This window comes from Paroedura picta, chromosome 2 (assembly GCF_049243985.1).
Source record: "Paroedura picta isolate Pp20150507F chromosome 2, Ppicta_v3.0, whole genome shotgun sequence".
NCBI classification, from domain to species: Eukaryota; Metazoa; Chordata; class Lepidosauria; order Squamata; family Gekkonidae; genus Paroedura; species Paroedura picta.
Genome location: NC_135370.1, coordinates 150899876 through 150924281, shown reverse-complemented (window position 1 = coordinate 150924281; position 24406 = coordinate 150899876). Strand labels below are relative to the sequence as shown.

Genomic DNA, 24406 nt, shown 5'->3' with positions numbered 1-24406 from the left:
TGCATCCAAATAAAATTTTATAAACCAATGATATAGCCTCAAGTGTTCATTTTAGATTTTCTTTTTTGATAGTAGGTAGTATCCTTCCCCAGTGGGTAAGTCCTGTACTAAATTCTAATACATATCTAAAAAGAGTTACCAGAAGCTTGGTTATTTTGAGCACTGGATTATCTAAATTTCTTGCATTCCAAGGAAATGCAAATTATGTAACCAGCATTTGCTTATTACCATAGCATTAGTCTAATATAGCAATCCCCAACCTGTGGGCTGCGGACCACATGTGGTCCTTCGACTAATTGGAGGTGTGGGCCCCGAAGGACGCCTTCTCCCCCCCCCCGGCCCTTTACTTCATTTCCCTCAGCCCTTTACAACACACTTCATTGTTGTGGTGTGTCTGTATCTTATTTTGAAGGGATGTTTAAACATTACCATAGCGATCACAGAGCGCTAGGGCAGTGGTTGAGAGTAGAGAAGTAAACTACCCCCCTCCCCACCGGGCCTCAGTAAAAGGCGTTGAGTGGTCCCCGGCGTTAAGTGGTCCCCGGTGATAAAAAGGTTGGGGACCACTGGTCTAATAGAATATATTGGATTTTCCTACTGTGTTTTAATTAATCAAGACTGTTCTGTGTGATGGCTCAACAGATTATTGTGGAATTATCTATGTGGACACTTGTAAATTATGGGGGGGGGGATGCAAACAGAAGCAAATCATCAAACAGTTGGTCTTTGAGCAGCTGGAACAGAGAGCTGTGATTTCTAAGACTCAGCATAGGTTTCGCAAGAACAAGTCATGTCAAACCAGCCTTATCTCTTGTTTCGAGAAAGTGACTCGCTTGCTGGATCAGGGGAATGTTGTGGACATAGTTTATCTGGATTTCAGCAAAGCTTTTAATAAGGTTCACATGATATTCTTGTTGACAAGTTGGCAAAATGCATTATGGATCATAATTCTGTCAGGTGGATGGATAACTGGTTCAGTAGGGACAAATGTAAAGTTCTGCATTTAGGTAGGAAAAACCATAGACCATATAGGTTGGGGGAGACTTGTCTTGGCAGTAGTATGTCTTGGCCTTACGCTCTGCGGGTGAGAACCTGTTGGTCATTCCCGGCCCGAAGGAAGCGCGCCTAGCCTCGACCAGGGCCAGGGCTTTTTCAGTCCTGGCCCCTACCTGGTGGAATGAGCTCCCGGGTGATCTGCGGGCCCTGCGGGATTTGTCAGCTTTCCGCAGGGCCTGTAAAATGGAGCTCTTCCACCAGGTCTATGGTTGAGGCTGGGGTCAGCAAATCAGGGACATCGCTCCCCCCCTAGGAGTTGGAGTGTACGCTACTCCCCTATCCTTTCCTCTTCACCTCTTAATAATTGGGGGAGGGATGGGATTTTTAGCTGCCATGTTAGTTAGTAGATTGATATTTTAATGGGAATTTTAATGGGATTAGTTGTTGTGACCCGCCTCGAGCCTATCGGGAGAGGCGGGAAATAAATCTAATAATAATAATAATAATAATAATAATAATATGTGTGAAAAGGATTTAGGAGTCTTAGTAGACCACACATTGAATATGAGTCAGCCGTGTGACCCAGTGACTAAAAAGGCAAATGGGCTGTATCAAACGGAGTATTGTGTTCAGATCATGGGAGGTGATGGTACTGCTTTACTCTGCTCTGATTCGGCCTCACTTGGAGTACTGTGTTCAGTTTTGGGCACCCCAGTTGAAGAGGGATGTAGACAAACTGGAGCATGTCCAGAAGAGGACAACAAAGATGGTGAAGTATTTGGAGACCAAGACGTATGAGGAAAGGTTTGGGGAGCTTGGTCTGTTTAGCCTGGAGACGACCGAGAAGGGATCTGATAACCATCTTCAAGCTTTTAAAAGGCTGCCATGTAGAGGATAGAGCAAAGTTATTCTCTCTTGTCCCGGAGGGACAGACCAGAACCAATGGGATGAAATTAATTCAAAAGAAATTCCATCTAAACCTCCGGAAGAAGTTCCTGACAATAAGAGTGGTTTCTCAGTGAAACAGCCTTCCTTGGGAGGTGGTGGGTTCTCCATCTTTGAAAAATTTTAAACAGAGTCTAGATAGCCATCTGACGGAGAGGCTGATTCTGTGAAGGTTCAAGGGGGTGGCAGGTTACAGTGGATGAGCGATAGGGTTGTGAGTGTCCTGCATAGTGCAGGGGGTTGGACTAGATGACCCAGGAGGTCCTTCCAGCTCTATGATTCTATGTGTCTTTCTAAAGTTAAAGTCCAGCCTTCTATAGTAGTCAGAAACACATCTTATATCTTCCCTTTTAATGTTTACTGTATAGCTAAATACAAGTGAGTAATTAAGTTAGATATTGGTCTGTGACAGCATGTAGCTGAATATATTCCTCACTCATGGTTATATGAAGCACCTAAATTGTCCCAGTGAAATGTTTTGTAAGCATCACTCATAGAACATACTTCCATGAAATCTGCAAATTCTGTGGCTTATAAAGAAAGTGAAAGATGTACATGTCCCTGATGTACCTACCATTGTGGTCTTTTTACCACAAACTGACAAGTACACTAGGACAGAGGCTTAGGGAATGAGCTTATTTGTTTAGCTCTAGTCTGTGACTTCCCTTGCTTGCTTAATTGTCATATTCATATTTTTAATGTACAATGCAACAGCAGTTTAGGGTTTTCGTCTCTAAAGCTAAAGGGATTTATGTTAAGTCTGGTGTATTAGTGCCTTTTCTGAAGGTGAAGCAGATATAAGTCTCTGTGTTAGTTCAACAGAGGTCTCTACATTCTCTGGCTCCCTTTTGAAATCTGTCTCTTATGTGTTGCATGTGTCTGCCATTGGCATAGTTTCAGGGAGTAACATGCATGAGAGCAATCAAATGATCTAGCTACTGCTAGCTTTTACTATCTGAGCAACTGGTATTATGAATATTTGCAGATTTTGTTATGCTTGTAAGACAAAATGTCATTTTAGTGCCTTGTGTGACAAAAAGGCTTTAAGTAGAATGAAAAAGGCTTTAAGTAGAATAAGTTATCATTTTAGATTTAAAGATTATAAATGTGCACTTTTCTGAATGCAATGACCAAAAGAAAGATTTTTATGTGTTTTCTGTTACCAGTATCACAGCACTATTGCAGATAGATGGTTGCTTTCCTATCTGTGTGATGGTGGGGTGGGGGGATGCTACTGTTGATTTCAATTATGTGTAGGCTTTACAACTACACATAGTAAAACCTACACAAGCCTGTGATTATTGCTGACATTTGTAAATAGCATCTTTGTGGATTCTGCAGTGTATAGAGTGAACTATGCATCATAGAGGTATCAGCAGAAGTCCCTACGATGTTCTCCAACTTACATGCCAGTTGACTTGGGGAGTCTGAGTTATAGATACCAAAACATGGTGTCCCCAGGAAAGGTCTTTGGGGGGAGATGTTAAGTGCAGCTTCTGGAGTATATAAATTGGACATTTTGCAAGTTAGAGACATCAAACTTGCAGTGGATTTCCTCAGGAGACCCCTTACATGCCCTCCAAGTTACCTGCTGATTGGACTTGGGACGTCCAAGTTATAACCCCCAAACAAGTCCCCCCCCCCCAAGAAAATGCTTTCTGGTGAAATATTATCAGGCATGCATACCAACACCTATATATAGCATCTAAGTCCCATTGGGACATATAGGAACTCTGTTATTGGCAGGCAACAGTGTTCAACAAACTGTTGATGTTCCCAAGACTTGAAAACAACCACTTCCCCTGGAAAGCTCTCGCCCTGAATAAATCTTTGTTGGTCTTAAAGGTGCTATTGGACTCAATTTTTGTTACTTCCCCTGTTGTCAAGCATGTCTTTGCCAGTTTTCTCTGGATGGATCTCATTTTCCCGAGCTGTTCCCAAAAGCTCAAATATTACTTCAGAGACCATGTGAGTGCTGAACGTCATGTGCTGAATCCAGATTTATCCAAAATTCCAAATTTTGTCTCATGAACCAGTTTGTGCCCATCCTTACTTGTTAGTTCAAAGCAGATTACTAAAATATAGAAAAAGATGGACTCCATTTGAAAGGTGCAAAAATCAGATACATAAAGTTTTGTACCTAAAATAGTGTTAAATCTATTATCATTCCTCCATAATTCACTAAGGGGAGTGTGGGTGGGACTGGTCTGGGTGAGGGGCCAATTGGGTGAGGAATGAATTGGAAGGCGCTTTGTGCCTTCCGATTGGCCCATCACATGACTGCCTACAGTTTGGACCAGTCAGGAGGGCCTCCTGTCCCGTCCCCCCAGGGAAGCGCAGCCAGTCGGGTGAGGGGCCAATAGGAAGGCACAAAGCATCTTCCCATTGGCCCTTCACACGACTGGCTATAGTTCACGCTAGTCGGGAGATGCAAAGCTCCTCCTACCTCCCCGGGAACCATTGTGTGCTGCCACGGCCGGCAGCCAGCCCTGGCGCCCCGGACCTCTGCTGCTGCTGCAAGTACCGGCGGGACTCTGAGCCCTTCCTCCACTTCTCCATGGTGGCCATAGCGTGGGAGAGAACGCGAAGGGCTGCCCTTCTGCTACCCTGTCTGGGGCCGATAACATCCGGGGCGGACAGTCAAGCCGACCCGCACAGTTTGGGAGCCCTCACTTTGCCACTGCCTCACCGCCATCTTGCCCACTTCCCGTCATCCTCCAGGCCATCTCTCCACAAGCAGACATCCCGTGTCTTGGCCCGGCGACCAAAGCACGACGTGGGGCTGACCAGCGACTCGCATTCTGCCGCCCTCCAGAAGGTGAGCCGGAACGGGGTTCCACCATGGCTGCTCCTCTCCAGACTGTGAGGCCAGGCAAACAGAGAGGGCGAGGCCCCCAGCCTGCGCCCAAACTCCCACGTTCCCCCCCTTGACCTCGCAACCCGGGGGGCTCCAGGGGGAGGGGACGCCTAGCGAGACCTGGGACAATGTTTCACGACCAACGGGGCACGCAGTTTGAGTCCGCGAGTGCTTCAAACACCTGCGGAGTTTAAGTGTGCATCAAGTCTTCTGTGACCAGGCCGGGGATGGCTCCCCCCCCCCCCCGGAGCGCCCCCCTTTCAAAGCCCATTTTTACAAACGGGCTTTGAAACCTAGTCTTCTAATAAAAGATAATGCCTCCATATGATCTATATTTTGAAGCGAGGGAAGACTGAAGAGATTTCTAAGCTCATGAAAGTAAATTACATTCAAAGATTACATGATACTGTGCATCTACATGATACGCCACAATTTCATACCCTTATCAGAGTATGAACTCTTAAGATACCTCTCTTGAAGTACTCTATGTGGTTGGGCATTCAGACACGCCAACTAGGTATGGGCATGAACTGGCTGACAGACTAAAGTTTGTCATTAATATTGGCTTGTTTGTGATTCAAGGATAAACTGCTATAGATTTCCATTAATTTTGATGCAGTTCATGGCGGTTTGTGAAGAGCAGAAAGCACAAAAAACAGCTGCCACCTCTCAACTGTTTAGAAACCCCTACTATGTGGTTCATGCCCATCCCTAGCATCAACATAAAGACATACCTATAGCGAGGTACAATCAAATATAATCAGTGATCAGGAAGCTCTCCAGGTGGAAGAACCCCAATAAATAGAGTAAAACAAACATGTTGTACTAATTATACTTAGATGTTTCTTAATCATTTTAATGGTTTACTGTCTAGTAACAGAATAAAGGGAGTCCAAGGAAAGATTCTTTTTTTCCCTGAGTCTCTATAAAGTTGGAAAAACTGGCAAAAGAACTTAGTTGCAGTATTTCTGTATTCAAATTTCTGGGATTTGAATTTCCTGTCAGCCCTTCAGGACTTGTAAATCCAAAGGAGCAGATCTGTCCTGTAAACTAGTAGTGTGTTTTAGGAAAAGCACCCTTAAACATCTGTGGAGTAACTGAAGTAACAGTTATGATATGAGCTCAAAGAGCAAGCAAAGCTTTCAAAAACAACATTACAAATTGATGTCAATGTCTTGATGCGTATACCACAGAATTGAGCATGCTGGCTAAATATGTTTTCCTTTAAAAAGATGCTCTTGTCCCTTTCAATATAAACTTGAAGGGAAAATGGCCTTTAAGAGCAGAGTGAAGAGATGAGCTGATAAAATGTTAAAAAGCTGTTTTACTTCAAGTGCCAAGAATCTGTCATGCAGCTTTAAAGCAAGTGTGGGGGTGGAAAGGATTATGTTATAAGCAGTGCCATCAACTGCTGTACTCTCAACATAAAAGGGTAAGCAGCAATCTAGTCTCTAGTGATAAATGCATGGCATGTCTCAAATGCCAGGTTTGCTTAGCAATCAACATGGTGTTATGACAGCTGAAGATGTCACTGTATTAAATTACAAATAGCCTGCCTGTAGTACATCAGAATTGCGTGCTGCTATGAGGGTTGTGACATAAAGGGAAGGGACTCGAATACTTTCCTCTTCAAACAGCGTTGAAAAGCTGTGCTCAACATTTTAAATCATGTTTTCGTAGAATTTGGATTTATGTGCTACTGAGTCTCCTGAACAATACACAATCTTTATAGTACTGAAAATACGCCTTTGCTTCTGATGCCTTCCAGAGCTTTGAGTCTCTGGCCTGCATCCTATGAAATTATTCCCCCCATGTTTGTTTCTGTTTGCTGCTGAGGCCTCCCCCACATTTCTTCTGCCATCACATATTCATGCATGTGGGTTCCTTGATAAAAGTTGTGCTTCTGAGTGGAGGAGTTAGCTTCAGATGAAGAGAGCACTTCAGCAGAAGAAAACTTCCACAGCAGCTGGAGAGAAGCATGAGAGGAATATGTGTATTTAGTGCACACATTAAACATTTTAAACTATTGGTTCAATTGCTGTGTGTGAAACATTGCATTTTAAAATAAAAAATGTGGTATTTCCTTACAGCAGGAAACATGGAAAATCGTAGTGTTTCTCCTGATGGGGGTTGGGGTGGTAAATTGCCTCTGTGTCATCTTAATTCAGAATGCTTTCCTAGCTGTGCACCTTGAAAATAATACTGTGACTTAGTTTTGCATGATCTTCCTTCCAGCATCTAGTTTTCAAATAGCATGGAGATTTGTGGAAAACAATTAGACCAGTTAAAGGTTTTTTTCACTATGAAGATCTGAAATTCTTTGCATGCTTAGTTATACATCAGATGCTGGATCATGTTGTATAACATCCCTGCTAAAGTTGGAGAGTTTATATACAGAGTTGTTCTAGAAATGAGCCTAAGGAAAGAAAAATGTATTCTTGCAAGCTCTGGAAGCCTGAAGAACAGAGGTCAACAGAGGTGCCACCCTGTTCTATGTCTGTATGTTTAGAAGTTCCATGAGTTAGATCAGGTGCATGTCCAGCAAGCCTTGAATCTGACTTCTATTTCTGATCATTATCAATGTTAACAAGGTATGGGCACAAACCGGAAAATTCTGGTCGGGTCTGGGGCATTCCCAAACAGAACAAGAAGCCCCAAAATGAACCGGCCAAGGTTTGGGCTGTTCCTTTGCAAAATTGAGAGTTTAAATGACTAGCAGGCATTTAAATCTAAGAGCATGATGGGTCCACCAATCAGCTGTTAGGTTTAACTGTCTGGTAGCCATTTAAACCCTTGGTTTCATTCCCACATCCTTTCCAAGAGTGATGAAACAAAACTGATCACTGAAATGGCTTCTAGCTAGTTCAGTGATTGATTTCACTTCACCCGTTTGGAAACAGAAGGAAGCAAAATTGATGGGAAAAAAATAGCTGCTAGCCATTTAAACCTAACAACTTCATGGATCCATTTCAGCCATTGATTTACTTATTTTCGCTTTCCCCTGGTTTGAAGCAAAGGAGGAGTGAAATGCAAGGCTTAAATGGCTGTAGGCAGTTTAAACCTAACAGCTGATGAGCAGATCCTTTGATCCGTTAGGTTTAAATGGCTGACAACCATTTCAGTGACCGATTTATCTCCCTCTCACTTCCAAGCAGTTAATAGGCAAACTACTCTCCTCAGCTGTTTAGTTTAAATCCCCTAAATTCCTGAACTGAACTGTAGAAAAGGTCTTGGAAATGTTCATGGGAATCACCTCCCCCAAACTGGCCCAATTTGTGATTAATTTAGGCTCTTGAACTGTTTCGTGCCCATCTCTAGTCTTAATGTCAGTTGACTAGGAAACCACAATGAAATGAACCTAAATAAAAGGTTCATTTGTTTCAAAGCAAGAGGTTTGAAAGTCAAATCTAGGACAGAAGTTTGGATTAACAGGGCTATCCCTATTCTACAGTAAACATCCTTTTGTATCTGATTTCACCCTTTATCATTTGCTGTACTAACAATGGAGCAAATCATACCAGCATGAGACATGTTTCCCATGGGAGAAATTTAGTAGGCAATGTGGCAAGTCTCTATGTATTACATGTATCTGTATGCATTCCCTTGTGTTTTGAAATTGTATTAATGATTCAAAGTACATTGGGAACAAATTAGCTTAATGGTTTTAAGCTAAAATTGAAATGTATATATGGCAGTGTGTACAGTCCAGCCTTGTAACTCCATCAGGTAGGACTTATTTCTGAGTAATTAAAAAGGGTGACTCTTATCTTTTTATCAAAATTATGACGTAGTCCTTGTTTCGTAAATCCTTTTCATCAACAAGGTCAGTGGTAGCTTACTGTGTAACAGAAATGAGAGTCTAGCAGACTTCCAGTGTAAATTTCTGCAAATCACATATCAAGATGACTGCAATCTGGATTTTCAGATAGTTAGGTGGATAGGGAATTGGTTAGAGAACCGCACTCAAAAAGTTGTTGTCAGTGGTGTTTCATCAGACTGGAGGGAAGTGAGTAGCGGGGTACCTCAGGGCTCGGTCCGGTACTTTTAAACATATTTATTAATGATCTAGATGAGGGGTGGAGGGACTACTCATCAAGTTTGCAGATGACACCAAATTGGGAGGACTGGCAAATACTCCAGAAGATAGAGACAGAGTTCAACGAGATCTGAACACAATGGAAAAATGGGCAAATGAGAACAAGATGCAATTTAATAAAGTTAAGTGTAAAGTTCTCCATCTAGGTCAGAAAAATGAAAAGCATGCCTACTGGATGGGGGATACGCTTCTCGGTAACACTGTGTGAATGAGACCTTGGGGTAGTGGATTGTAAGCTAAACATGAGCAGGCAGTGTGATGCAGCGGTAAAAAAGGCAAATACCATTTTGGGCTGTATCAACAGGGGCATCACATCAAAATCACAAGATGTCATAGACCCATTGTATACAGCACTGGTCAGACCACACCTGGAGTACTGTGTGCAGTTCTGGAGGCCTCACTTCCAAGAAGGACGTAGATAAAATTGAAAGGGTACAGAGGAGAGCGACGAGGATGATCTGGGGCCATATGCAGATGACACCCAGCTCTATCTCCTAATGCATGACCACCCTGGCTCGCCCGCAGAAGCATTAGCCAGCTGCCTGGAAGCAGTGATGAGGTGGCTTCGTCAAACCAAGCTACTAGTGCCCTACTTGGCTCTGGAACACCTAGCCACAGTGGTCACCTCTAGACTGGACTTCTGCAACTCCCTTTACACAGGCCTGCCCTTTATCTTGATCTGGAAACTACAGCTTGGTCCAAAATGCAGTGGGGAGGGTCCTCACAGCAACACTGTGTTCCCACATTTGGCCCATCCTTTGGCTACTTGAAGTTGTCCAGTAAATGGAAGTACCATTTCCCCTCCCCCATGCCATTACTATTTGCAACTAGATACCATTTTGCATCTGCAATATAGAGAAGTTGTACTCTTCGACCCCGTGAGAAATATATAACTAATAATAGTTTACTTTTTGAATAATAGCAGTGTAATTTTACAGCAGCTGAATTCTTATTTTCTTACATTAGAAAATAATATTAAAATGAAACAGGAGGCATCAGAACTTAAAGAGCTGGACTTTGCAAGGTTCCTGAACTAACAAAATATTTTTGTCATAGGTCATCGTATTTTTTCTAAAAAAAAAAACAAAAGTGAGCTTACAAATGCAGACTGGTTTAAAGAGAGAACTGCTATAATAATGTTAGAAGAGAAAGCCTGGACCAAAACAAGCATTCTTATTTCAAGTAGAACTATTAATTAAAAGAAGAAAAACATAATGCTTCAAAATAATGTATTACAGTTTTCATTTTTCAAAATGGGGGAATGATGAGATCAGTAACTCAACTCCCAGTCATGTTTTGTGAAAGCATCTAGTATGGTGCAATCCAGATATCTTTCTCTTTCCTATCCAAATTGTACGTTGGAAATTGGGAAAAAATAGTTAACAGAAAGAAAATAAACCTTACATTTTGTAGAATGTACATGGTAATTGAGACTTCCTATCTTCAACCTTTCTTGAAAGGCATGCAGGAAAAGGTACCTTATTGTGTGGCAGCAAACCTGTCATCAGACTTATTTCCTGTAGGTATTACCTTCTTGATGCAGTGTCATCAGACCTGATTTCTCTGATCTGTTGGATTGCTTTGTTCTTTCAAGAAAGAGGCATCTTGAAATCACGGACAGTAGCTATTAAACTATGGGATGTTGCCTCCTAGCACTGAAACCCAGTGCTACAAGGCAGAGATCAGAGGAAGGCTTGGGCCTCGGTGCTTTGTTTGTTGTGATCCTCCGATACTGGACTAGATGGACCACCAGTCTGATCGGATGGCCTTCTCTTATGTTCTTAGTAGCGTGCTTGGATTGAAACACTGAATCAAGTTTGTCTGTAGAGAAACTGCCTATAAGAGACTGCTGCCAAACAGCTTCCGAGGTCGGTAAAATGAGTACCCAGCTTGCTGGGGGGTAAACGGTAATGACTGGGGAAGGCACTGGCAAATTATCCCATACTGAGTCTGCCACGAAAACGCTAGAGAGCGTCACCCCAAGGGTCAGACATGACTCGGTGCTTGCACGGGGGATACCTTTACCTTTACCTATATATATAGGTATATAGGTATATATATATATGGAATAATTTCCTCCACACCAGGCCGCCTGAACAGGCCTGTTTGCATACATATTCTACATCTTTAAGGCCAGTTCACATTAAAGATTCTACAAGCTGTGGAAGGAAATTGAGGAGCCCGAGGCTTGCTATGGTACTTGGAGTCACACATATCATGGTGTAATCAGATGCAACCCAGGAGGCCTATTGCTATTCAGATTTTGGCTTTTTTGCCCCATTTTCAAAAAAGGAACCTCAGGCAGTGCTTCTTAAGCCTTGAGTGCTGCTTCTATTTAATGGTGTCATGCAAAACTGTCATCATAGAAGGAGATAGAAAAGTATTTTAAGTGCCTTATCCAAGGCTTAAGAATTGACATATTCAGCAGGTCCTAGTTGTCCAAGTAGAGGAGTCTGATTTTATTTTATTCTACATCTATCTTTTGTATTTCTATTGGATCAAAAATCAGTTCCATGTATAGATGGAAGAATATGAAATCTTTTTGTTCCTCTTAATGATATGGCCTCTAATTTCATATGAACATTTCTGAAATTGTGATAATTTTTAATGTTATAATGTTACTGTACCAGTAAGGAAACAGTACTCAAGATCAATCTATTACAGAAAATAACAGATGTTTAATAACTCCAAGCACCGGCAGAACTAACTAGAACTGGTCACCCTGAAAAGGCTTCTTGAGTTTGCCATGCAGTGAAAACAGAAATTGATGCTTTGCCATTTAATTCTAATTGCACTTCAGATAACCATAGAAATAATTATTGAGGAGAGTTCTGTGCAATTATATAATCACAGGTCTTGAAAATACAAAGGTGAGCAGACCTGTGGTTTTAGAACAGATGCTTAATTTGAAAAGCATAATGAGAACATTTGTTCAGTTCTGACTTGGGATTTGGGCCCCATTCAAGCAAATCTAGCACAGTGAAGCCAATGTTGTTATTTTGAGATCCTATGCCAGAAAGGTCTGATATTTTCTCAGCGAACAAGGCAGGGATACAATAGAGGCGAGACTATGGCATGGTTTTTAACTGGAATTTCCCAAGCACTAGAGTTGGTTTGCCAGTTACAGTTAAATGTGAATTAATCTTTGAAAACCTAATATGTAAACATGCCAAGCGTTTCTGGCACTGTCTTGGAAATACTTTCCCACAACTGTGATTTAGGCTATCTAAATGCAATTACTTCTCAATAGCCTTGGCCAAGTTTTACCTAGAAATGTTACTTCCACTATATATGGCATTCAACTGCTCATGGCATTTCCCCCTTTTCCACCATGTTTGTAAGCGTACTAACTTATTGGGTATCTGAGGAAAAGGAGACATGATCTTCTCAACTTTGCATATTTTCATCTACATTTGGTTCCTGGTTATTGGCTAGAATAGAATATTTTAACTGGTGTAGAATGATTTTGCTATCAGCCCAAGAGCTGCAAACAAATTCTACTGTTTTCTTAGTAGCACAGAAGAATCTATTAGAATGATCATGTTGAGGGGACACTAATGTTTTGTAATACATTTTCTTATGCTGTTAATGTCTGCATTGGTATCCAAACATGAGTCAAAAAGGGTACAATAATAATTGACATTTTCTTCTATTTATGTGTTTCAGGCAAGCAGAGGATACAGCAGCTGTCTGAAAACACCAAGTATTTTCGAAAGCATCTTAAGAGAATGGGCTTCATTCTCTATGGAAATGATGACTCTCCTATTATACCTTTAATGGTGTATATGCCTGCAAAAATTGGGTATGTTGTATATGGAGAAGTAGCCATTCAGCATTCAACAACATAGCAACCATTACAGACAGTTCCTATTCGAACGAAGACCCTGAAGAGCAGATGGGAGGGGAGGAAACTGGATGTTGAAAAGGCAGGAATATGCAGTAGGAGAACAACCAAGATCAAAGCCGTTTCACAGTGGAAGCTGAATCTAATACTCAGATGAAATGCATATACCCAAAACCAAAGGCCTGACTTCTTTGCTACTGTGGAAAATCTCAGAACACTCAGCCCTGACTACTCCTGAACAGCACAAGCCTTCTGCTTAGGGAGAGGCAGTGGGAGAAATTGCTGTAAAGTTACTGTGTTTTCTCAAAATGATTTTCAAGTTTGAGTTATAAATCCGTTTAGAAGAGGCCTGCTAAAAGATCAGTCCCTGCCAAATATAATCTTTCAACTTTTTGAGAACTTGATACAGTGAAAACTTTTCTAGGAAGACCACCTCTGGATGGAACAAAAGGGGCCTTTGTGTTCAAGCATTCTCCTGCCATGGCAAAGCAGTAGACTGGAGGCTAGAAAAAGAGGCCTCCCAGGCGCTCTTTACCAAAGGCCTTCTTGAATGGCAGCCATGTAGGCCTTGTGATGAAGGAAGTGCTACTCCTCCTTTTCTTACCTTCATCCATCTTGTCTTCTTTTGCAGAGCATTTGGGCGAGAGATGTTGAAAAGGCACATAGCTGTTGTTGTTGTGGGGTTCCCTGCCACTCCAATAATTGAATCCAGAGCCAGAATTTGTTTATCAGCTTCTCATACCAGAGAGATGCTTGACATTGTAAGTACCTTTAAGTTTCAGTCTGTTCTACCTTCTCTGATAACAAAAGTCATTTTCAGCTGCTCTTAAAAAAACAAAAAAACAAGTAGCTCCATAAAAGCTAGACATGTAAAAGATCTTCTGGACAGTTGTGGTGCTATGAGAATGTTGTATATGCTCTCTTAATTGTGCTCCCCTCTGCCTTTCCTTTCAATTACTATAGAGCAGTTGTCCCCAACCCCCAGTCCAGAGACTGGGACCGGTCCGTGGATCAGTCGGTACCAGGCCGTGGCTCCTCGTCGTCCTCCTCCCCGGCTGCTGCCTCAGGGGTGGCCATGCCACTTTGCCGGCAGCTCACCTTTGGTGCTTTCTGGCAGCCACGATGGCTGGGGCTCTCCCTCAGTGTGGCATTGAGCAGCTGCTGCTGGCAGCGCCCCCCAGTGGGCGGCAGGAAGTCAGGGATGCCAGCGGGAAAGCAAGTGGAACAGGGGCTCAGGTGGCGGCGGTGATGTCCCTCGGCAAAAGACTACACCCCCCCCCTCCGGGCCTCAGTAAAATTGTCAAGCGTTGACTAGTCCCTGGTTATAAAAATGTTGGGGACCACTGCGGAGTATTGCACTGTTGTGTAAAGCCCAAACATGTATTCACCCTCCAAAGGCAATTCATCTTTGTATGCCCTGTAAAAACTAAACAAGTCTAATGAGTCACAGGTGTCATCTGAGAGCACATTCTGCTGGGTAGGGCCCAAAACAGAAAAGGCCCGAGTGACAACTGAGCTATCTTGGGTCCAGGTACTTCCAAGAGGCTCCTAGACCAGTGGTTCTCAACCTTGGGGTCCCAGTCCCATTTGGGGTCGTCTGGCCCTTTCCTGTGGGGTTGCCATGTTGGTTACCATGGAAGTGGGTGGCGGCGGCGGGGGATGCCATGGAACTGGCCACCTCCAGATTGTTATGCGTCTGTGTACACACCTGTGCCTGCACACGCCACCCACACGTGTGTGCCCCGCCGCCATTGGGGGTCACATTGTGAGGGCGGTGCAGCGAGCGCTACACTGCGGGGGGGAGGCACCGGCGCGCCAGCAGGCACAAACGCACAGGCACGGAGCTGCCACGCCAGTGTGTTTATGGCCGCTGGCACACTGGCACAGCACCTCCCTCCCCCCCCAGGCCTCCCTCTTCCCCTCCCCCCCTCCCAGTCCCCAGCCCAAAAAAGGTTGGGGACCACTAGAGCATGGAGCAGAGTTCTCTCAGAAGAGAAGCAATGGAATGAAATTAATTCGAAAGAAATTCCATCTAAACCTCCGGAAGAAGTTCCTGACAGAGCAGTGTCTTGGTGGAACGGGGGGGGGGGGTGTCTCCATCTTTGGAAGTTTTTAAACAGAGGCTGGATAGCCATCTGATGGAGAGACTGATTCTGTGAAGGTTCAAGGGGGTGGTAGGTTACAGAGGATGAGTGATAGGGGTGAGTGTCCTGCATAGGTCAAGGGGTTGGACTAGATGACTCAGGAGATCTCTTCCAACTCTATTATTCTATGATTCTATGAAATGTGTTGTGGCATAATGTGTGTAGACTGAAGACAATTTTGTTGCATCTGGCAAAGTGGATTCTAATCCACAAAAACTCATGCCGCAATAAATTCTTTCAATTAGATCCTACAGTTGAAGCACTTAACACAAGGAAGGTTCTGGTGTGTGTCCCCCTCCCCTTGCTGCTGTCCTCCATGCTGTGTAGCTTATCCTGGAGGATTCCGACATTCAGGATTAGAGGGCCCCATGGTGTGGGAGGCTGCTGAAGGAAAGGCAAGATGCTAAAAAATGTTTTGGCAGATTGGCTCCACTGAGGAGGCTGAGAGCCAATCCATTCATCTCTACAGTACTACCAGGCTATGTAACAAACAATACAGAAACCCACTCGGCTCCTTTCAATTAGCAACTTTCAAACCAGCTGTCAACTGTTCCATGTTTCGGGTGGACACTTAAGTGAAGCCCATTCTGCTTTGCCACAGACATTAGCAGTGCCAGGAACACCACCTCCTGCTCATGTGAGAGGCATTAAAATAACTTTGTTAGAAGAAAATCATCTTAAGAGTATTCATCTTTCCTTTTTTCCAGAGTTGATACAGCTGCACATGTTCAGAGTCATCACAGTCAAACTGTTTTGTTTTAACAAGTAATCAAAAGTGATGAGAAGTGGGACATGTGCTAGTGGGAGGAGGAGCCTAGATTGATGGGGGGGGGGCAAGTGAAGGAGCCTAGGCTAAGAGCCAGTCTAGGGGTGGAGGAGAAGTGAAGGAGCCAGCCTAGGAGGTATCTAAATTTATGGGGAAGAAGTGAAGCTATACAAAGTCGTCCCCCCCCCCCCCCCCGTGCCTGTATCTGGATTTTACTGGTGCCTGCTAAAAGAAAAATGTATTCTCCCTAACTGAGTGAATAGGTCTCTCTCTGGAAAGAAGACATTATTCTTAATGTTTTCTTACTAAATCAACCCACATGATGAGAAGCGGGTCTCTGTTACAATGTGTACCTATTTTATGTAAGTAAAACTTTGGAGTTGAAAATATTCTGGCCCGGGATCAGAGCAAAGGCCCTCGTAACCTGCATCCCTATGGGCTGCTGCTTTCTTTTCAGTGATGAATAATATATTACACTTTCCCAGAGTCAGAGTTCAGCCATGCCATTTCCTTTGTAGTCTTTGCAAGTCACATGCTCCTCTTTGTTTTAAATTAATAAAATCCTATATCTGAGTTCAAGAATAACAGTTTGCGGACTCTTTTCAACAGAAATTCAACCCCAAATGATTTCCATATGTTGCTTTTTTTGCTAAACTTCTGCTAAAATGTGTTCGCTGTTAAACTGTTTAGCAGTGCCTCTCCTTGTGTTTTTTTCCTCCCTCACACAAGGGGGTTCTGCGCTTCCAAACCGTATCCTCACTCTGAAGCATATGGTGCTCCTTTGTTCTCCATTGTCTGTTATTAAGGCTACATTATTGAGGAGATAAGAGCTACTGATTGGGGGAGGGTAGTTTTTTAAATGGTTGCCACATATTGATTCCTGAGAAGGGCCAGTGACAAGCCATTTTTGAAGGGTTGTGGGGATAGAAAAGACAGGGTGAGAACAGGAAGAGATGTAACAAGGAAAATAATCAACCCATATTAGTCCCTGTGGCCCTAGAGAAACGCTGTTAAAGCCAAGATACTAAAATTCCACCCACAATTAACAGGAGGCATAAAGAATGAGCGGTATTGTAGGTTCTCTCTAGAGCTAAAGGTATCCCCTATGCAAGCACCAGGTCATGTCTGACCCTTGGGGTGACGCCCTCCAGCATTTTCATGGCAGACTCAATACGGGGTGGTTTGCCAGTGCCTTCCCCAATCATTACCGTTTACCCCCCAGCAAGCTGGGTACTCATTTTACCGACCTCGGAAGGATGGAAGGCTTGAGCCAGCTGTTGGGATTGAACTCCCAGCCTCATGGGCAGAGCTTTCAGACTGCATGTCTCCTGCCTTACCACTCTGCGCCACAAGAGGCTCTTAGGTTTTCTCTACTAAACTATAAATTCTATGCTGAGAATGAGTTCTTACGGATAAAAAATTGTGCCATTTTATGTGGTCTATAGTGCTTCTGTCAGTCATGGGAGAGGCAAGAAGGCAAGGAACCTTCACATACACACACACCCTAATTTCTCTATCCGGTTTAATGGATTTTAATGAAAGTTGCCCAAACTCAAAAATGCTTTCAAACTATTTTTCCAATCCAACTAGAAAATAAAAGCTGGGGCTTCTTAGGGTGCTACAGTTGACACTAGATACCAACCTTCTTGTGTGGAATTCAATAGTATCTACTAATGCAAGGCCAATTCTATCCAGTGCTTGCTGGATAAATCTGTAATTCTGGTTGGAGTAAGATAAAAGAAACTTCATCCCTGACAGCTTTGGAATAACTGAAATATGTGAATTTTTAAAACGTCTACAAGAATCAGGAAGCGAGTTCCATGACTGTAATGTTGCTTACATGAGTGGCTTCCTCCTCATGGTGTATTTTAATTCTGCTTCTGAAATGGAAGGGTTTCATATATGTTTATGAGGAGGGGTAAGCTGTCTCGGGGGGCGGGGGGTGAAGAGATTTGAGCAAACACTTGTTCCCTGCCCTTTGGGTTGGATCCTAGACCATGAACACTGTTCTTCCCATAGAACAAAATTTTTGTGCCTTCCCTTCCTATCACATTGTCCTCTGTGTAGACATCCCAGAATTGCTCCTGAGGGTCAAGGAAGTGGGACTCAGCTTGATGAGGGAAATCTATGGAAAATATTCCATTTGCTTATACCACACATTCCTACTCAGCAAGGACCCAAGATGGCTCCAATTGTTCTTTCTCCACTTAAGAGTGTCAAGTGGATGAGGCTGGCAGTGTCAGACTGCCCCAGGGTCACCCAGACAGTTTTCATGGGATTTGAATCTGGGTATCCCAGATCCTGGTCTGACACTCTAACCAGTGCATCACATTGATACACAGCACCACTGGTGTCATGTTGTGTAACGTGGGGTAGAATCTGTTCTCTGCCCTTAACCTTTAACATTTGCTGTTCATCTCTTTCTCAGGCTTTAAAGAAATTAGATGAAGTTGGAGACCTCTTGCAAATAAAATATTCCCGTCACCGAATAGTACCTCTCCTTGACCGGCCTTTTGATGAGACTACATATGAAGAGACAGAAGACTGAGTTCTCCTCTGTGTCCTGTGTCCTCCACAACAAGACTCTTGTATGGTTCTGAGGCCAAGATTTTTGAACCAAGCACTCACTTACTGCTTTAGCATATAAACAGTGACTTTTTACTTGCACAACTGAAGTAGCTACAGGAGTTCTAAATTGTATTTTGTACATGGCAAAGCAAAATCTGGCTTTTATTCCAATCGCATCAGGGTCTTGCCATTGCAAAGTGCATGGCTCTAACATGTTGCTTCCTTATTTATTTTTCACAGTGACATCACGGTGACCATAGTTGGCGGTGGGTGTGTCACCCATCACACTGCCATGTGGACAGTGTGTGTCTTAGGAAGCTACAGTGCTTTTGTCACAACATTTCCAGATTCATGCCCAAAATCTAACCACATTGGGAGTGCAAGACTGTCATTTTCAGTCGGGGCTTCTGAGGAGATTGTTGGCTGCTAACTTAAATATATTTAACAAGAAATAATCAACCAAAGTATATTCTTTTTGTATTTGCTTGATTTAAAGCTTAGCATACTTTTTTCTTTTCCTGTTAAATGGTGGCTAATTTGCCATTTTCCAGGACTTTTGTTCAGCTTCTCAGGGGGACCTTCTAGGACTTGGTCACTTTATTTCAGTCTGCGTACCAAACATTCCTCTAAGGTAAGTGGCAAAATATCTCTCAGCAGGACAGGTCCTTGTGGGCATTTGCAGAAGTTCTCCAATTTCAGGATACACCTGCTTCCATTTTCCAGATTTGAATTTTGCTTTTTGGATCAGTGGCTGTCTTCAAAACTTAGAGGAAAATAATAACATCTAAAGATTGTAGAGGAGGATCTGCTATGCCTAGAAGCCCTTAGGTGCCTTAATTTGTTTCTTTTCCACACTGTTTCCTGATAGATTCTCCCCCTCCCCTGGTTAAATGAAGCTAGTGTACCAAGAGCACACACTATGTGCTACAATGGTACTTCATTCCTCTGCTCCATCCTGTCCTTGCTGGGATCAGCACAAAATAAATCTGCTCCAGTGCTTTATGATCAGATTAGCATTTGCCCTGGAGTATTATATCAGGTTGCTTTTGTGGCAGTCACATCAAGCACAGTTAGAACTCCAGCTTTTAAAATGGGGCAGATAGAAGCTCTTGAAACAGTCTTCTGAAGGTGGAAGCAGCCTTCTGGAATTAGGCTCAGTTGTTAAGAACCGTAGTAATTCAGACACAGTCTTTCTCTACTGGGGAACTGTTAAAGGGAACTTCCTTTGTTTCTTTCTTTCCTTCACCTTTTCCACTTAAAAAAAAATCCAGGCATGAAAGCAAAAAGATGGGCATGAGTCACTTTTTAGAAAATTATCACACTGGAGAATTTGATTCTCAGTAGCAAATAGAAGTGAAAATCAATTGATGTAGGAAAAAGTAGCAATGACAGATATTCCAAAAATGACAATGATTGTCTTCCAACGTATTCAGGTTATAATAGTTATAGTTATACTTGTTTGCATATACATCCCAATAATATATAGATGTATATACATATACATGCTAACTATATACAATGTGTAGATTGGACAAGGTGCAGTATATTATTTCACACATGTATTATGAGTAGCCTCACTCTTGCCTTCTCTGTGAATTCTCTCAAAAGATTACATTTGAATAGCTCGAGTTCCATTAGACTGCTTAAAGAGCCTCTGCCTCAGGATTATTAGTCTGTTTTCCATTCTGTTTAGCAAGAACTTCAGCTAGGTCAGCAAAACAATTCCTGAGGGGTGAATCAGGATTTGGAAATCCTGATACTAGGTTTTGGGGTGGATTGCAATATTTGATGCTGCTAGGTACATCATTATCAGCTAGCACAATTCATCCAGTTGGATGGGCCAAATATGCTAGATACCTTGAAACTTAAAAGTTTTGACAGAGTCCTTCATTCTGTTTCTATTGAGCCATGCAGCCCTTAAACATTGAGAGCCAAATGAAGAGGAAGCAGTTTTCATTCCACCTAAATTCTGGGTATTAGTTGAATATCTTGAAATACATTACTAGAATTGGCCTTTCTGGAATTTGTTGCCTTTCCACTAGATTTTAGCAACACTGTTTTTAAAGACCTGCCACCATTCCAAATCTGTGTTCATGTCAGATCAAACACTGACCATTCCTGTTCACTCAGATTTACTGACCAGTATTAAATTCAACACTGCTTTTCTCTGTCTTCAAATTGCATAACAGTGCTACATGCTATAGCAGTTGCAAGAAACATTAAGAGTTACATTGGTATTGTTTGAAGACCTAAAGTATGGACATAAAATATACAGATGCCAATGTTTCCTATGACAACCATTTCCCTGACTTGAGCCAGCCTCTTGATAGGACTGGAATGTAAGAAGTAAGTATTCTCAAAATCATTCCCTTCGAGTGAACTGAACTAGTTAGCTTTAGGCTTGACTGATTTATCCTTTACAGTTTGGGCAAGACTGGAAATTCAGGGCTAAAAAGTTCTCACAAAAAATAAAAGTTATGCTATGTGTTGTCCTACTACTAAAGCTGTGCACATATTTTTGCGCATGTGCACTTACACAGACTCAAGTTAGCTATTTAAGAAATAGCAGTAAAAACATGCATTATAAGTGGTTGGCATTTATACAGACTTTGTTAGAACTGAGTAGCAAATTCAGGCTATTCTTCGGCATAGTTTTCACTGATTGCATTTTTTTGTAAGAGTACTGCAGTAACATCAGAAAGGATAGGGAAAATATAGTTGGGTAGGTGATGACAGGTAGTATGTTTTGAGAATTTAGTTGCAGTTTCTTTAAAAACAAACTACACAGTCCTGTTCAGAGAAAAATCGTGCACAATGAAACGTGTTGTCAGCCTGTCATCTGGCCAGATATTGCACAACAAATGTGGGGCTTGGAGGATGAGAATCAGGAAAGAAATGGTACCAAATGATACTGCCAGACTTCTGTTACCCCCCTCCCCTCCCAAATTTAATTTGGTGGGACACAGTGTTGTGGATCCAAAGGACCATGATCTATATTCATACATCTTTCAAGGATACCATAGCTGCGATGTGAGGGTATGGAGTTGGGTGAATATCTTCACCCCACCCAGCTAGTATCATAATCAGCCTGCTAGTGGAAAGTTACTTTGGTTTACTGTCTAGTATATTTGATGCACACGGAGGGGCGGATAATATGTATTTCAAAATATTTAGTGTGGGATACTAAATACTAGAAAATCTGCAACAGTCTCCTCCACAGCTCTAGCCCCCCCCCCAATGTGTCAAGAATATTTCATTCCAGAATAAGTTTTAAAAAATGTTTTGAGAGAGTTGCTGTGATTCTCAGTCTAATAACATAATATAATATAGAAAAGGGTGGCTTCAGGGACTGAAAACACCATCGCCCCTATGTTTTGAAAGGTCTCTGTGTTATGCCTGTATGATCAGTCACTGGGGAAAGCAAAAACAAATAGCATTTGATTAGTGGTAAAATACTGAGTGATCTGCTTTATTGGGATGAAAACAGAATTACTGTATTGGTCCCCATAAAATGAACATTCTGAAAGGCTAGCATTGCTATGCACATCTGATATTGCAAGAGGACAATGAGTGTTGTAGCCCTTTTGTTACTATCTCTGCCTTTGTTTTGCATCAAAGTGCCAATTGCTGGTTTTGGAGTAATGGTATTTCCAAAACACTTGGGTCAACTGAAATGCATGCATAGATGAAGAAGCCAAGGAGTGCTAGGAAACATGATTTACTTTGTGGGCTTGTTTGAAATCTCTACACACCTTCGTTTTTTGAGAGGTCTCTTCCCTGCACCCCAGGACAAACACAATGGGCAGAAAGGCCCAAATGGAGCATACTAGTGTAAAGATCATAAACTGATAGATAGCAGATCTCCTTTTCCCTCATGCAAATCCTGTATCTACGGTTTGGAAACTGGGTAACTAGCAGTGTCCATTAATGTACCTTCATACTGAACACAGGCCATAGTCCTGTACTTTATATATTGCTATGCTACTGCTGTGGAACACTACCCAGAAAATGGTAGCAGAACTTGAAATATATGGGACCATCATTCAAACAAAGATTCCTCATTTTAACTATGTACTTTGTCTAAAAAATGATTTCCAGTTGTCTCCCTGCACTCTAGAATGGATTCCAGAATACATGTAATACAACCTTAGTATGTTTTGTTTCAGATGTATGCAGGCTTTTCAGTGCCTGTTTCTTTAAAATATACATGATAGTTTAAGGCTGAAGCTTTACTGACATATTTTAAAGCTACAAATACTGAGAAATGTGCAAATTTCACTTTTGGTATGGCATGCATACTAGAGTACAAGTTAAAAGTTCTGTGTGACGGTGTTTGTGTGTATGTGTGTGGATGGGATATTTCATTGAGAAGTGGATGAGAACAGTGCTACATAAAATGCCTTAAATTGTTGTGTTTCTCGACATCCAATAGAATAGAAAGCATTTGCAAGTATTATGTGCTATAAAATTCTGTGCTTATTGGGTCTGGTCATATGGCTGGTAGAGGCAGATCTATCAAGCTTAAAATGAAGGATGACAGGTAGCCATCTCACAGGACTTCAAGGCTTGAAAGTTCTCTCCCTGCCTTTTCCCCACAAACTCTTGAGGCAAGTAAATTTTACGCTGTTTCTCACAAACGCTCCAGACGAAAGTTGACTATTTGCCTGATGAAGGAGTTTATTCTCAAACTTCTGTCCAAATGGCATGGATGTTGTCGTCTCTTAGGGATGAAAGATAATTCTCCCTGATTAGATTTACTATCTTGCACTGAATTCACCATGGGATACATGTGGGAACTGGACCTTAGTGTGCTGATTTGCATTGTGGCTGGTCACCCTGACTGCTTTTGATATGTACTTGATTCTTTTGATGTGTTGCTATGGTAATCTTAGATCTGCTGTGCTATTTGAGACCTAAGAGCCATTCCTGGGCTCCATTGATACGTTCAACAACTCATAGAAGAACGAGGAGCTAATGGAAAATAATTTTTACGCAGGTAGCTATGGCAGCTACTAGCACATTACCTACTTACCTGTAGGCTGATATTTTAACACAGCTGGGGTATGCCAACAGTTGACACAATTCATAAGCAAGCCTTGTCTATTGTCATTTGCCAAATCACGCCTGCTATGGCCAGTATTTTCAGCCATCCCCCTAATTAAAACCACCCCAGCTGCATTTATATGCAACTGCCGGGGAGGGAGGATGTTTTAGGAAGAAAAACCAGATAAAGAGAACAAATGTATGGAGCCTGAGGCTTTAGGCTATCAGACCCAAAGCTAATGGTGGCCCATATATTTTATAGTCCTTGTGCAGACTTGCTTTCCAAGTTTCCATGTGTCTTATATGTCACTGTGTTCTGATGCCCCTGTCTTGCTAACTATGTACATATATCCTGGAGTTTTGTAGATACTAAACATTTTAAATGAAATTTTTAATTACTTCCCCAGAATGTTTTCTTCCAGAATTACAACTTTTTTACTCCTTTACCAATTAACACAAAGTTGGGTGTCATGTGGGAATGGAGAGAGAAAATCAGGTACTCCATTAGCTTTTAAGAAAGTAACAGTGCACATTAAGCTATGAGAGACTGCTTGACAAAAAGAAATCTAATTATGTTCTGCTTAATAAAAGACTTCCAAGCAAAATCTGTATGAAGTTATTTATTGGGGGAGGGGGGCGCATGTTCCATAGAAAACAAAGGCAGCTGTTCTTGAATGATATGAATAGCAGTGTGGGAGGAAGTGGCCTGTACTGAAGCCATACCTCAAGGATGAAAGAGCCTAATGTCAGTGGGGAAAGAGAGGAGACACCAATCACTTAATTATCGTCTCACCTTGCATCAGTTTGGTTTTAAGTTCTGCTAGATCAAACTTTCTGAACTTCTTTACTGTTGGGAAACCCCTGAAACATTCTGCAGGTTTCGAGAAACACCAGAAGTAGCATGACCTTGGGAAACAGCTGTGGAGATGCTCACCTGGGATCCCTCCCTTTTCCATCCCCTCCCCATCCCCTCCCGGCCTATCACTGGCTATTTTGGTAGGGGTTGGTCGGTTGACATGATCATATAAAGCCATATCACCTGAGAAATGTTTAATACATTTTTAAAATGTATAAAAATTAACTCCCACCCATTTGGGAAACCCAGGACCATCAAGAAACCCCAGGGTTTCACCAAACCCTGGTTGAG

At 42.3% G+C, this 24406-nt stretch overlaps 1 protein-coding gene across 2 annotated transcripts in view; it reads left to right on the top strand.

Moving 5' to 3' along the window:
* The window catches only part of SPTLC2 (serine palmitoyltransferase long chain base subunit 2), a 76835-nt gene extending 52971 nt beyond the window's left edge, over positions 1 to 23864 (top strand). For both annotated transcript variants that reach the window (XM_077323343.1, XM_077323342.1), the window contains exons 10-12: positions 12561 to 12696; positions 13370 to 13499; positions 18077 to 23864. In XM_077323343.1, the coding sequence (XP_077179458.1) occupies positions 12561 to 12696; positions 13370 to 13499; positions 18077 to 18196 (386 nt within the window). In that variant the 3' untranslated portion in view covers positions 18197 to 23864. The remainder of the gene's footprint in view (positions 1 to 12560; positions 12697 to 13369; positions 13500 to 18076) is intronic.
* The last annotated feature ends 542 nt before the right edge of the window (positions 23865 to 24406 follow it).